Source organism: Megalops cyprinoides, chromosome 2, assembly GCF_013368585.1.
Source record: "Megalops cyprinoides isolate fMegCyp1 chromosome 2, fMegCyp1.pri, whole genome shotgun sequence".
Lineage (NCBI taxonomy): Eukaryota > Metazoa > Chordata > Actinopteri > Elopiformes > Megalopidae > Megalops > Megalops cyprinoides.
In genome coordinates this window covers 10339601-10353160 of record NC_050584.1, presented here as the reverse complement: position 1 = coordinate 10353160, position 13560 = coordinate 10339601, and the positions used below count along the sequence as shown (strand labels likewise).

At 40.6% G+C, this 13560-nt stretch overlaps 1 protein-coding gene across 2 annotated transcripts in view; it reads right to left on the bottom strand.

Moving 5' to 3' along the window:
- LOC118772664 (lethal(3)malignant brain tumor-like protein 4) overlaps nt 1–13560 on the bottom strand; it is an 87492-nt gene that overhangs the window by 25516 nt on the left and 48416 nt on the right. For both annotated transcript variants that reach the window (XM_036521195.1, XM_036521196.1), the window contains exons 15-17: nt 10229–10402; nt 8426–8593; nt 4283–4356 (exon numbers count right to left, since the gene is read on the bottom strand). In XM_036521195.1, coding sequence (XP_036377088.1) covers nt 4283–4356; nt 8426–8593; nt 10229–10402 — 416 coding nt within the window. The remainder of the gene's footprint in view (nt 1–4282; nt 4357–8425; nt 8594–10228; nt 10403–13560) is intronic.

The window sequence follows — 13560 nt, the reverse complement described above, 5'->3', positions numbered from 1 at the left end:
TAATAGGGACAGATCTGATGAGGAGTGGATGGATGGAGAAACTGGAGGTGGATCTGACATGACTGAATGTCTGATAGTTCACAGCATCCATCAAAATGCCTCACTATTATTTGTGAGTCCAGTATAGCCCATTGTGTGACTACTATAGGCCAGATGGGTTTCTTGTGAGTTAATATACTTGCTTCAGCAATGTCACTCTCTCCAGTCAGAGTTTAATAGTGGCCATCTGTTTCTGCTGGAAGGAGAGTGAGACGTTCGATGTTCCTGGTGATTCAATGTGAGGTAGAGAGACTACGGCAGGCTGGCAAACCAACGGACCATAGATGAATATTCATGATGTTATAAGAGAGCAGTAACACTGCCATGTCTTAATGTGGGTGGAGGAAAAACAGTTGGATCTAAAACATAAGCTTTGTGACACTTCAGTACCTCCCACGAGACTGCTTGAAAGAATAAAGTCAATAGCACAAAGGATACCAACAGTCAAACTGATTTGTTAACATCTGCAGACTCCATCTACAGAGAAGAAGACACCACACTGTTTTTAGAAAAAATTAGTGCAGAGTGTGCTTTTTCCTGAGCCTCATGTTATTGTCTTCTATTCTTCCATAACACAGTAATTTCAAAAAAACATACAGGTATGAATTTGTTACAGATTTCCGGCTCCGGATACAAAATCTGCAGATATGTGGTTTAGCATTTACCTTTACTTCCTGTGGGTTTTTGCTCAGTTTTTTTTTCTGCTGCAATTTTAACAAGACTCAGTTTAATTGGTATCCCCGATCATTCTCAAACTGTCAACTAAAATGATTTTTGGAGATGAACTGAGACTGAACTGCTATTTCCTGGTTTTGTACCAACTTCGAGACTAGGCCAAATTACCTCAACATAAAAAAAAGATAAAAAAGAACTCCAAAATAACTTTCTTAAGCTGACAACACAATTCATTTTGTGATAAGACTGCCCCCTAGGCAACACATTTCAGTCTGCATACATTTTGTAATATGGTACAACTACTGCCATTAGTATGAGAAGGGCGCAGTGTAGTTCTATGTACAGAGAGTTGTGCTGTGGCCTTCTTGTACACAGTGGAGGAAAGTAAGTGATTGGTGGTTCCTATCTGTCTGATACCGCCTTCTGCCCAAGGGGATACAGGCATTTCATACCGCAATCAGTACATATCAGTATCCTTCTCTGCGCTTTCCACAGCATGCAAATAAAACTCATGAAAGGAGTTTCACAAAGTGCCTGGCAATGCTGTCTATTTCATACCTGCCATGGTGTTAAATTTATCCAACTGAGAAGATAAGAATTTCAGCAGCTAAATTAAATGCTAGCAACAAGGCTAGGCCTGCTAGGAAGAGCAAATGCAATTCTCCATGGTGAGCTGTTATTTTCAGATATGAGAAAAAGAGAGACAAGAATGTCTGCTGTGAAGGTGAAAGGGTCGTAGAAATGTTTTACTGATGCAGCGTAAAGCTAGTCTGAGGCTGCCAGAATTATGAGACAGTTTCCAAACAAATAATCCTCACCAAAACTGTGAAACTCAATAGAGCAGAAGGGCCAAAAAGCACGGGAGGCGTCGTCAGTTGCTAATCTTAACTTACCAACATCCACCGCTTAACACGTTTCGTTCTCTTTGGACGTGAATATAACATATAGGTATGACAAAATAAGCTAAACCAACTGAGGCAATTGCCCACACCTGGTAAATCGATACAACGTCAAAACAGAGCCAAATAAACATATGGATTAGGCCGTGCATGCCCACGGCTCGCCCAAGGATGGCTGTAGTGGAGAGCGACAGTGCGATGGGAGATGGTCGCGGTTTGTGTGGCCGGCTGGCCTGGCAGTGGAAGTAATATGTTCTGTCATCACACCTCGCTCTCTTTCGCCTCCTCTTATCATCTCAGCGGGCTGGGGACACTGTTGCAGCCGCAGTGCTAAAATTAGTTTTTCACTTGGATGAACCGCTAACAAATGCGCTCGGTCAAAAAGAGTATGCGACAGGGCTCTTTTCAGATGGTGTTTTTCTTGGCAGAATATGACGCAAAAAACAAAAAAAAACAAAAACAAAAGCCTCTCACTCCTGCTGACAGTAATAAATGCGTTAAGATCCTAAAACCCTGATTTACTGTAAAATTAAGACTGTTTGAAGGCCTCAGTCTCCATGGAAACAACCTGTGAGTCATACCAATTGTTTAAGCTTCTAATATGAGTGCTGACATGATCACTACTGAAAATATTTTTGAATGTGAACTTTTTTCTTTTTTTTAGCTTTACACATTTTACAGTGCACAGTGGACAAAAGAGAATGCTCCATCACTTTGCTGTGTTTTCAGTGTCAAAAAGTAGATATGTAAAGAAGCATGGAAATATGAATGATGAACATATTTCAGAGATTTGTACTTAAATGGTAGGGTAGTGGTCAATCATTAACCTTGAGCACTACTGTTAACAAAGTTGGGATGAAATGTTGGTTAGACACACAATACTTTAAACAATAGATAATGAACCATATTCTCCTTAAAATAAAAAACATGCATGTATGACATGTATTATATATCCTGAAATTTAAAGTAGTAGGTAAGTACCTAAAATGTAAAAGAAAATGTGTTTGTTATTACTTCTAAAATCATTTTATTAAATGTACTTTTGCTTCCATTCTACTCGGCTGTTGTATTTGACTCGACTGCTTTTGAAGGAACTTTTGTAATGAGGTGGCATTGAGGGGTAGTTGTCACGTGTCAGTTGATTTCATGGCTTACTCCTGGGTACAAAACTAGCTTTCAGTTAGCATGCTGAAACAAGCCTTTAGCCCTTGGTGTGACGGTTCATAAAATTTAGGTATCCTGAATGGTCTGCTACATTTTTAATAAGGTCTCTCACATGCCATAGAACCAAAAAAACAGTTGGGAGAACAGAAACCTCAACAATTATCGGATCCATTGTCAACATGATGATACCGGAACATAAACAATTAAAAAGCAGACGAAGCAGCTGGTAGTGGCTGTCGTTTTAAACGTAGATATGATCATGTGACAATACTGTTCGACTGACACTAGCCAGTAGTAGTACCGGATCCATTGCTTAATTTTAACAGTGACCAGGCTCTGTGGATTTTTCACGTTTATGATTAAAATCAGTAACACATTTATATTTGAATTCAGTGCTGATATATAAACACAGTTCACTGTTTAAATTAAAATTTTAAAACCAAGCATGTCCTAAAATGCATTAAAAGTCTTTCCGTGGGCTGCACAGAAAGGTTTATGTAAGATATCAGCGTTGATTAAGTTATGGAATTAATTTTAGTGGCTCAATGATGTCTTTCATTGTGTAGAATAAATGTGAGCAAATGAGCTGGATAAGAAACAACTATTCAGCACTGGTACTTAATGCACTGTAAGAGAGCCTTCTTGTAAAGCAGTCTGAAGGACATTTCCAGTGAATATCAATTACAATTCATATCCGTGCACAGGGTTCATCAAGTTACCTACCAACTCTGTAATGAGCAATCCAAGATAGGTCAGAAGCACTTTTTTTAAAATAAATGTGGTTTATGGATTGAATGGAGGGCAATGGAATTAAAAATATGCAAGATATAACAAAGCAAATAAATCTAATATATGTTTCAGCATCACAGTGCTTGTATGGTTCTGATTGGCTTGAAAAGGCCTAGCATGGTAGTAGCTACTGGTTTCCAACTGTGGTCAGATAGCTGGAGTGAGATTTTTAATTTGAGGCCATCCCCTGTGGACACGCACACGCTTTTCATGGATTATTACGAAAACAGTTAATTCTGAGCCAGTCAGCTTGTTAGCTAGCTGACTAGCATGCTATGTAGTTAGCCAACTTGCACGCTGCCAGTATCATTATCTCGTTAGCCAGATAGCTATTTTTTCGTCTAGTTATCTCACTAGACATAAGAAAAAATAAGAACAATAAGATGGCCAACTTAATTAACAATGTTCTAAAAACAGAGTCAAGAACAGAGGGTTTTCAAACCTTACATTAAAACAGCTGAGTAAGTAAGGAATGTTGTCAAGATTCTCCAAACCAATTTTAAGGAGTCTCCATGAATCAGGACTTTTGGTTAAAAAAATTCTTTGTCAAAGAGACCAAACAGAGAGAAGAGGCAGCGACTGATTCCATGTGACATGAGGCAGCATACTTACCATTCACACTGATATCATATTAATTTCTATCGCGATACAATTTAATAATTGTGCAAAGCAACTCAGACCAAAATGAAATCCAGGTTTAGTGTAGAATACGTTACCTCTAAACACACTGTGCAGATCAATCTCCTCCTCCTCTTCTTTGATTTTCAGATACTTTGTTGACTGAGAAAGCCTTAGTGCAGAGAGAGAGAGAGAGAGAGAGAGAGAGAGAGAGAGAGAGAGAGAGAGAGGGAGAGAGAGAGAGAGGGGGAGGTGGAGGGGGAGAGAGAGAGAGAGACACGGTGATTATTCCACCAAGTGGAACTAAATCACTATAGCAGCCAGAATCTGAAAGAGCAGCACAGTGTAAACAAGAGGGAGACCCACAATACATTGACCATCATATCGCCCATAATGTTATCATTAATGTAGCTTACGTCTATCAATAGTGGCATCCAGTGTTTACACCCTGAACACTGCACCCAGAATCAGTTATCTATTTACACAGCTGGTGTTTTACTGGAACAGCTCAGGTGTGTGTGTGTTGGACACACACAGGCCAATCTGACCGAGCACTGACACACACACACACAACAGCGTACTGCCACAGCTGTAGCGGCACACCACGTGCCTCCTATCTCCCCATTGGGTGACACGCTCTCCCGCTCCCGCGCCGACGGTGCTTAATCTCTGCTCCTCCCGGAGTCTTGGCTGGCACGAATTCACCTTGCACATTTACCGAAGCACGGAACTGCAGTTTTAAACTGGGAGGAACGCTGCTGTAAAACTTTTAATGTTTGGAGTCCTGTCCAAAAAATGTCACACTGATCTGCTCCAGTTGTGCGCCCTCGTGCTGACACCAGCGTTATGTCAGACTGCTCAGCAGAGTGGCCCTGCTGCTGCCCTGTTGGGAGGGAGGGCTTATTAAGACCACCTAGGGGATAAGAAGCTGGGCTTAGATTCCTGCAAACAATGAATTCCCCCACAGAAAAACCTGCACCTCCCTGCAGACCGTTCCAACATTAAGACGTTCACTGTAAATTAAAACATGGTTGACTGCTGCGCTTGGTTGCAATATGAGACACACGTTTCTTTTCACGCGAGCCGTAATGTCCCTTGAAGGGAGCTTTTACAAATGTTGGGAGTGTACACAGTGCAGCAAGAGTATTACAACAGGTTAAGACAACAGAGGAGTCGTCTTTCAATCAGAAGGTACAGCAAGATTGCGTTTTAAGAAAGGGAGGGATTTTATGGGGAGATACAGGTATGCGTGTTTGAGTAACAGCCTTCTCTGACAGTCGGAGAGGATGAAAATGATTCCGCCGGGGTTTGCAGATCACTGTAAACAGCTCTGAGTTGTCATGTCTGATCTGAAATGCATGCTTACTAGAGGGACAACAGTGCCTAATGAAAAATGTCCAAACTGCTGTAATGGCCCCAATATTCATGGTCATAGCACAAATGTCATGCGCAGTGAGCTGTTGTGCAATGATGCTTGTGTAATATGGGAGCATAAAAATCTGGAGCACAAGACTGGGCACTAGGTGTAAGGGCTTGGAGAAGACTCCAAGCTGAGCTCTCAGGAAGGACGTCTTTCCGTGATGTATCCGTCTTACGGTGTGGAGAAGACTGAAGGGACATTTCTAATTCCATGTGTTAATTTGTGAATATGGTCTGGTCTGAATATGGAGGTGTTCTCAGACAGAGAGGGAGCGGACTGATTATTTAAGAAAACTTGCTGATAAGCCACGTGTGACAGTTGTATTGTTATTTGTCTAGACCTCTTTCACTAGCATTCATTTATGTGAATTATATTATGAAATGAGGATATCAAACATATAAAACATAAATGTACATTCAAAGTACAAGTTCAAATAAAGCAAGGCATCTGTGAGGAATTTGCCAAACATAAGTCATGTTTTTTTGTTGTTGGTTTTTTTTGTCAATAGCTTATGAAGTACTAATTTCTGCTATACAAACATCCAGTTAGCAAAGTGTTTACTATTGAGTGCGCTGTTTATGCTTGAGGAAAATTGACACCATATGTTGAATCAAAGTAGATTTAATGTATACAAATTAAATGCCCCCTGCTACATGTAGTGGATTTACCAGCGCAGCTTAGCACTAAATAATAAACCAGCTTTTGGCAGGCATTAACTGCGAACAGAGGACGAAGCCGAGTTGAAAAAACTCAAAAACAAGTACGCCTCCAATCCACACTCCCACAAAACACTAAACGCGACAAGAAATGCACTGAAAATACCAACTAGGTTTTGACCCTGCACTTATGTGCAAGTGGCGGCTTTTGTGCTTTCAAAATAGCAAAGGCCCATTTTGCTCTATGTATTAACCAGTAGCATTGTAGTGAAAATAGGACTCATTCTTGGAAAGTGTTTCCTGGTTGAGAATTGGTCCAGATACAAAAGTGGTGACAAACTGTGATGTCCAGAAGAGACTACATGGTAGTTAAATAGAGCTACTGTGAGAATCAACTGTGAATCAACAACTTACTTTGAGGTAAATCTTACTGTAAGACAAAAAAAAACATTGTTTTAAAGCTGAAAGCTTATACAATGGAGAAACGTATTTCCAAAACAAGACTAGAGTGAAATTAAAATAGAAAGGAATTCTGTGTGGATCCCATGCAGAGCAATTCTAAGACCATGGTCATAAAAGACGTGACCTTACAGGTCAGCCAAGACTGAACGTAAGGGAGTCCTCTGTCTATACCCAACGGCACAACTTCAGTACCTCCTAATTTCTGTAATGACTCGTGTTTCTTTACACAAACAAAATCAGCTTATGATGAAAGTGATTAAAATGCAGGGATAGGCCAAATCGGCAGAATTAATTCATGACAGATGAAGGATTTACGCAAACAACTACTCTCTGTACTTGCCAATAAAACCTTAATTACTTGCTATAGGAACTATTTTGGAAGGAGCTTGAGGTTATTACTGGAATACAGTTATTATTAAATTAACAGACATGCCTCAGGTGACAGTACCCCAAATCACCACTTCCTGAAACATGTAGATAGCTGTGTGGGAAAAAGAATTTTACTCTATAGCATGCTATAACGAGATTAACAAAGAATGATACGTAAACTGTCAAGGTGTTCTCTGTGAATTGGAAGTGAAGTGGTTCTCTGAGAATTTCCTAATGCTCTGTGTTGTCTCTCAGTGTGTAACGTCCTCTAGGCCATATGGATCAGTTTCCTTGCAACAACACATTGCTAGCAATAGAAGAAATGCTCTTGAGGGCTCAAAAGGTTGTGCGTCTCACACCTCCCGCTCTGAAATGCCAGCATGGATACAGATCAAAGATGCAAATGTAACCTGTGATGTAAAACTTCCCTCCTGAGCAAGACAGCCCAAGGAGGTCTGTGATGAGCTATGCCTAATCAAAGTACATTAGACGCCTCAAATACGTGCAAAAGACATGCAGGTCAGCCCCCTAATTGGTATAAACAAGCTTAGCCCTCATCTATTGCCATACATCTCATACAAACACAAACTATAAATCTCTGAAATCTTTCTTTCACACCTACATACTTCTCCAGCTACGCCAAAATTCATATCAGTCATCATGAAGGTTGTCACACAGACAACTGTGTGGCAGTATTCAAATGTATGACAGTATTAAACTGTGTGACTGTTGACTGGCTTTGTGTATTATGGTATACGCACTGTAATCTAACATTACCCAATTACTTAAATAATACAGGTATCAGATAATGTTATGGTACATTGTACCATTACATTGTCTCATGCTAGTCTGCTTCTCAGTCTGTACCTTCAATAAACAAGAAACAGCTTGCAAACAATTTTGCAGAGGTATCTGAATCAACAGCCTTCTTGCTCTGGCCCATCCCCTTCCAAATAAATAAATGTTTGATGACTGAATCCCAGAGGAGAGATACATCACTTCAATCTGACATCTGCCACATAAATTAGAGTGGGTAAATAGCCAAGTCTTTATGAATCACTGCTCATAGGCACTGATACACAATACTCCACAATATGACAGCGCACACTTCTCAGAAGTCATGCCCTGGCATTCAGTGACACCAAACCTATACTGGCCTAGCAAGAATTAGCATAATATCTAATATATCCACAGCTATTAACAACTACATAAGAGCTGCCTCTTTCAACCAGGATTACACAGTTTATGTACAGTGAGGAGTATAACGCTAACCCCGTCACTACCAGAAAGGGGAGAGGTTTGAGAAGATGCACTGATACAGGCTTGGGGCCTACCTGCTCTGTGGCCTGCCCCTTTTTCCAGCTGGAGAAAGTGACTTCTGTCCCTGAGTGAAAGGTTCATCCCGGTGCTCCCTCTTCACCAGCACATATCCAGGGGGCCGTGGGTTCGAGGCATACCGTCCCCTCAGACGACTTGCACCCTCATACCCTGACAACATGGCCCTAAGGAACCAATCATTTTAGGAAATCATGATGGACAGGAGATGGCTGTGCTCAACTTTGTTGGTGCCACAGAACTTTGTAAAAAAAATAAAATATGGATAATTCGTGAAGTATGTGCTTTACAGCAAGTGCATTTATTTAAAACAACAGCCATTGCTCTTTATAACACACCACATACACAGAAACTCTCACCAACTTCTAAAATGTTATAATAAAAAATGACTGCATTCCTTCAAATGGATTAAAGTAATCCAAGCACAGAGACACAGAGCGGAAGAGATTACTTCTTTTGTTGGAAAATAATACAACCAGTTCTTGCTTCATAAACGCCTAAATGACAGCCTACTACAATACCAAAAACTCTCCAGCGGAGGATGCTGTTTTCAGCCGTGCCTCCTCCCTCTGGAAGCGTATATCAAAAACATTCATCATAGCTCTGATTGTGTTTGATCGGCTTCCAAATTATTCCAGACAGCCACTGACTAGCCCGAGCAGATGAGGCAAATGTAATTTTAGAATTTCGTTCTGAGCCCTTAGTAAGCCGATTTGGGATGCTGAGTCAACATTTAACAGAACAGGTCTTAACTCTTACATTCTCTGTGGAGACACAGAGACACAATTTAAAATCCACTCTTCTCTTCGAGAGGGCAAATATGATATTCTTTGCATTGGTGATTAAATATAGAGAAATCAGCAATCTTAAAAATGATACTGATACACAAAAAAAAAAATCACATCTCTTATCTATTAATATAGATGGGGTTTTGTTACAGAAGCAGACACAAGAGCAGCCTATTTTTATTCTGTTCACTGAATCAATCAGGGTGTTCTTTCTTCAGTGTTACTAAGCCCTTCGTATCCTGTCTACTGTCTTCAGAGTATTACACACATTTTTGTGTGTATGGCTCAGTGTTGCATATTCTGTTAAGTAGAAACACTGTTAACATAAATGGGCTCTTGGTCTGCGATTCCTATGCTTGACAGACTGCATCCTAGCAAATTTGTAAATGTGACTTTGACAGGCATAGTTGGAGCGTGACTAGAAAGGGACGTCATGGCAATTTTCTCTTGCTTTCCGGTGCTCTCTCGCCTTTTGTTTTGTGACCCTGCTCAGTGTGTGGGAGCGACCAAACCTTTCCTCACTCACTGACCTTCTATCTGTAACTCTCTCCTCGGTCTGACCGGGGTTTACAGCGGCTACAACAAGTGGATGCTATGGATTCTGCGGTGGCCCTTTCATTTCATTTCTGTATTTTTTCCACACCAAGAATCTTAATCTTGTGTCATAATACCCATTATGAATGAGGGTTGCATAGCCTGGCTGCTGGCACCTCCCCACAGATACTGGCACAGGGCATAAGCGCTCAATCACAGGGATGGAGGATCTGAGGTATGCTGGGAAACACGCCTGGCGTACTCATCTGCCCAGTTTTACCAGAAGCTGGGACTTAAGATCCATGATGTAAGGTAAGAGAGAGAAAGAGAGGAGAATACAATTCACACCCTCGGAACCAAACCGTGATCACAAGCCCGGGAATTCTCAAAGCGCAGGCAGGCTCCACATATGGTAAACCTTGTGTTAAAAGGAATGTGCAAATATGCTGCCTCCACAACCAATGAGCTCGTATCTCTAACCTTGTTTCCATGTGAGAGTCCTCGGGCTTTTCGTCCTCATCCCCGGGGCTGAGGCGCTTCGTTTTCTGCACAAAGTGCACCGGGACAAAGGTGATCTGTTTCTCGCCCCCAAGTCGATCTGGCAGAGTCGCCTCTTTCTTCATGTTCATCTCTGAATAGGGACAGCCGAAGGCACTGGGGAACAACACCAGAGAAGGAGCCGTGACGCAGCCAAGCAGCGACGGAGAAAATGACTGAAAAAGCCGCAGTGCGTTTATTCATTTCACATTGTTACTGTTAATTGCTTTAAAAGGCTCTTTAACTACTGAAGGTGTTACATGTTTAGATGAAGCGGTAATAGCACTGTAGACAGACATTTCTTTGTAGCAATCCATAGCATGTATAGCATTACTCATCAATTTAATTACTAATCAAATATTAAAAGTATGTAATTTAAATCAACTGATGGACCTTTAGTCATTAACAGTTTTACATGTAAAGTTCTTGAAAATTACATTCCAACCACAAAAACAGGGAAGGCGCCATCACCTGAGATGCAGACCCAGTATAGGTTTACATCAGTGAGAATACAGCTGTGTATGCTATTCACTAAAATTACCTCAGATATTCAATGTAAGAAACACACTTCTTCATCTACAATCCATTAGACTAAACAGGCCAAAGTGGGTCTGACAACTGTACGCTTGATTCACGGATATTTTTCTAGAGACTAATGTTCAACCATCTTGACAGTATCATGAAAAAGCACAATGATTAAGCAGTCACTCTATTAAACTGAGTGACTGAATAAAAAAGTGCTTCTTTCCCCATAAAGGGATTTTAAAACTACAGAACTGCGCCAATGAAAATGTGACATACAACAATTTAATGTGTGAGCTGATGAGTAAAGAAAGATTTATTCATGTGATCCAAAGCTTACTGCTCACATACTACCCTCTGACAAATGAAGCACTTCACAGAATTTGAATATTTCCCTTTCACAGATTACAGACACATTAAATACACTTGCAAGGACCTGCTGGTTTGATAAAAAAAAGATGCATTAATGCCATCTTTGTATCCCTTTCCCATACTAAGCAATATGTTCCACAGGGAAAGGAAAAGCTTAAGATGACACAAAGTACTCTAACTCCAGGCTCCAGCTGACGGCTTTCATGTGATAAAAAGGCCCCGTAAAAGAGGCTTAGATAAGTTACAATTAGAGCTACGGCATCAGCACAAAATCAATGCAGGAGCTCAAAGAATGGGCCAATCTACATGTGAAATGGAATTAAATGAAAAAGAGAACTGTTTTCCACATTTTTGTCTTTCTTTCCTTCAAGTGCATTTAGTTAAAAAAAAAAAAGAAACAATCCCTGGTATTGTGGCTAATTTATGAGGTGTGGAGTCGTTGAAGGACGGAGCACTTTTCATTTAAGAACTTAACTCATTCACATCTGGGGGACCATCTGGCTCCTGTGCCTTTTTCCTTTGGAAGGACACTCTGCCTTGCTCCCCTGTTGTGCCAAGGCCGCTGTGTATAGCACAACATATGGCACCCCGAGCAATGCAGATGCATCCTCTGAGTAATTTTCTAAGTAACTCTAAGTAAGTTTTAAACACATACCTGGACTGGGATTTCCCTCCATGTATTTCCAGCTCCAGCTGAATATCTCACATAAATGTACACTGACCTTCCCTTCATTTCTCTTTTGCTTATTCAGAGAAACACCTTATGAGGTTTCAAGTCATTTACCTGTCAAACTGAACTGCAGTCTTGACTTTTCACTGAATGACAATGTAGAATTAAGCAGTCAGTTGTGCTGTGTTAGAGCTGGGTGTTCTTGCGTTGCCTTTAAGGCTATAAAAAGGAGAATAATCTCTACAGAGGGGACAAATACCTGTTATTACTAGAAACTATCCCATATTCAAATCCGTTGGCAGCCACAGTGATTTGCCATCATATGTCAAATCATGGCCTCTACTTTTATCATAAGTCAGTATGACACATTCAGAGCTTTGATTTATTCACCAATTGTATTTTAAGCACAGAATTTGAGAACAATTTGAGTGGAGAGCATCATCAGATAGCACCTCCACACAGCGGCAGCCAGGACTTTGACAGGTCATCATTTTCCATCTTCTGTGCCCTGAATAACTATCAGACTATAGAAGTTGCCATTGGGGGAGGTAAGCCCACCTGTGCAACGGATCCATCATTTCATTTTCTCATGATTTCTTCTCTACAAAAAAAAATAGCAGATAAAGCAGCTCCCTGCCACTATTACTCACCAAGTGATCTCACAGTCCCATTAAACCACAGAACTACACAGGAAGGCAAATGACGCCGCGCTTTATCCGATGCCATTTAACACCATAACAGCTTTAAACAGGCATAACTGCAGTCATGGAGCAACATGAACATGACTGTGGAGAAACGGTACAAAATACATTTAGGAAAAACTCTTGATGGAATAAATAACTGGCAAGCATAAAATTGGATGCATATACATCGTTCAGCTAAAGTAAGCATGATGGTAAGTGGTTATGATGGTGCACTCATGTGGGGGTGTATATCAGTATTGGCTTCAATTCAGTATGTTGAGTCCAAGTAGACATCACACTGCCAACAGAAAGCATTTCAGCAGACATGATACATGCTGAACTCCATGTACAAATGGCTCCTCTCTAGTCAAATTCATTTGACTAGTTAGCTGTCAAACCATTTCTGCAGCTAGTTACTAACCTTCAAAATGGATCAGGTACTTTACAGCTAATTTGTTTATGGCTGCAATGAAAATGTACAAAAGATATTTTTGTTGTTTGTTTTCTTTGTTCACCAGAAGGTTTTAAAATAAATATTGAGCTCCTGGAATGTTTCTGTCCTCCTATTGCTTTCAATCGGTGCATGAGAGAATTATTCACTCAGTTACATCTGCAGGGAAATGAAACGTATCAGACGAGTTTCTCTGTAAGTCCACAGTACAATACAGAAAACTGTACAGCGTGCACCTGATTAAAATTTCATTCATGCTGTTGCCCAATCTTAATCATTGTAATAGCTGTAGTAATGTAGGCTTTGGCTCGATGCCCATCAGACCATGGCATGGCAGCCAGAAATGTAACTGACCAGATGCAATAAAAATGGGCCCACTCCCTACATTGCAACAATGATCACTGTGGTAACACTTTTTTGTTTGTTTGTTTTTTCTTAATGTGAATGTGTTAGAATGACCACCATTGTTTACTCTTTATAAGTATTTAAATGAAGCAGCCCTGACCTACAACTGGCGACACATAGGACCAGTCCTGCTATCTGTGTCCTCGCTATGCATATTTACTAGGGCTGGGCG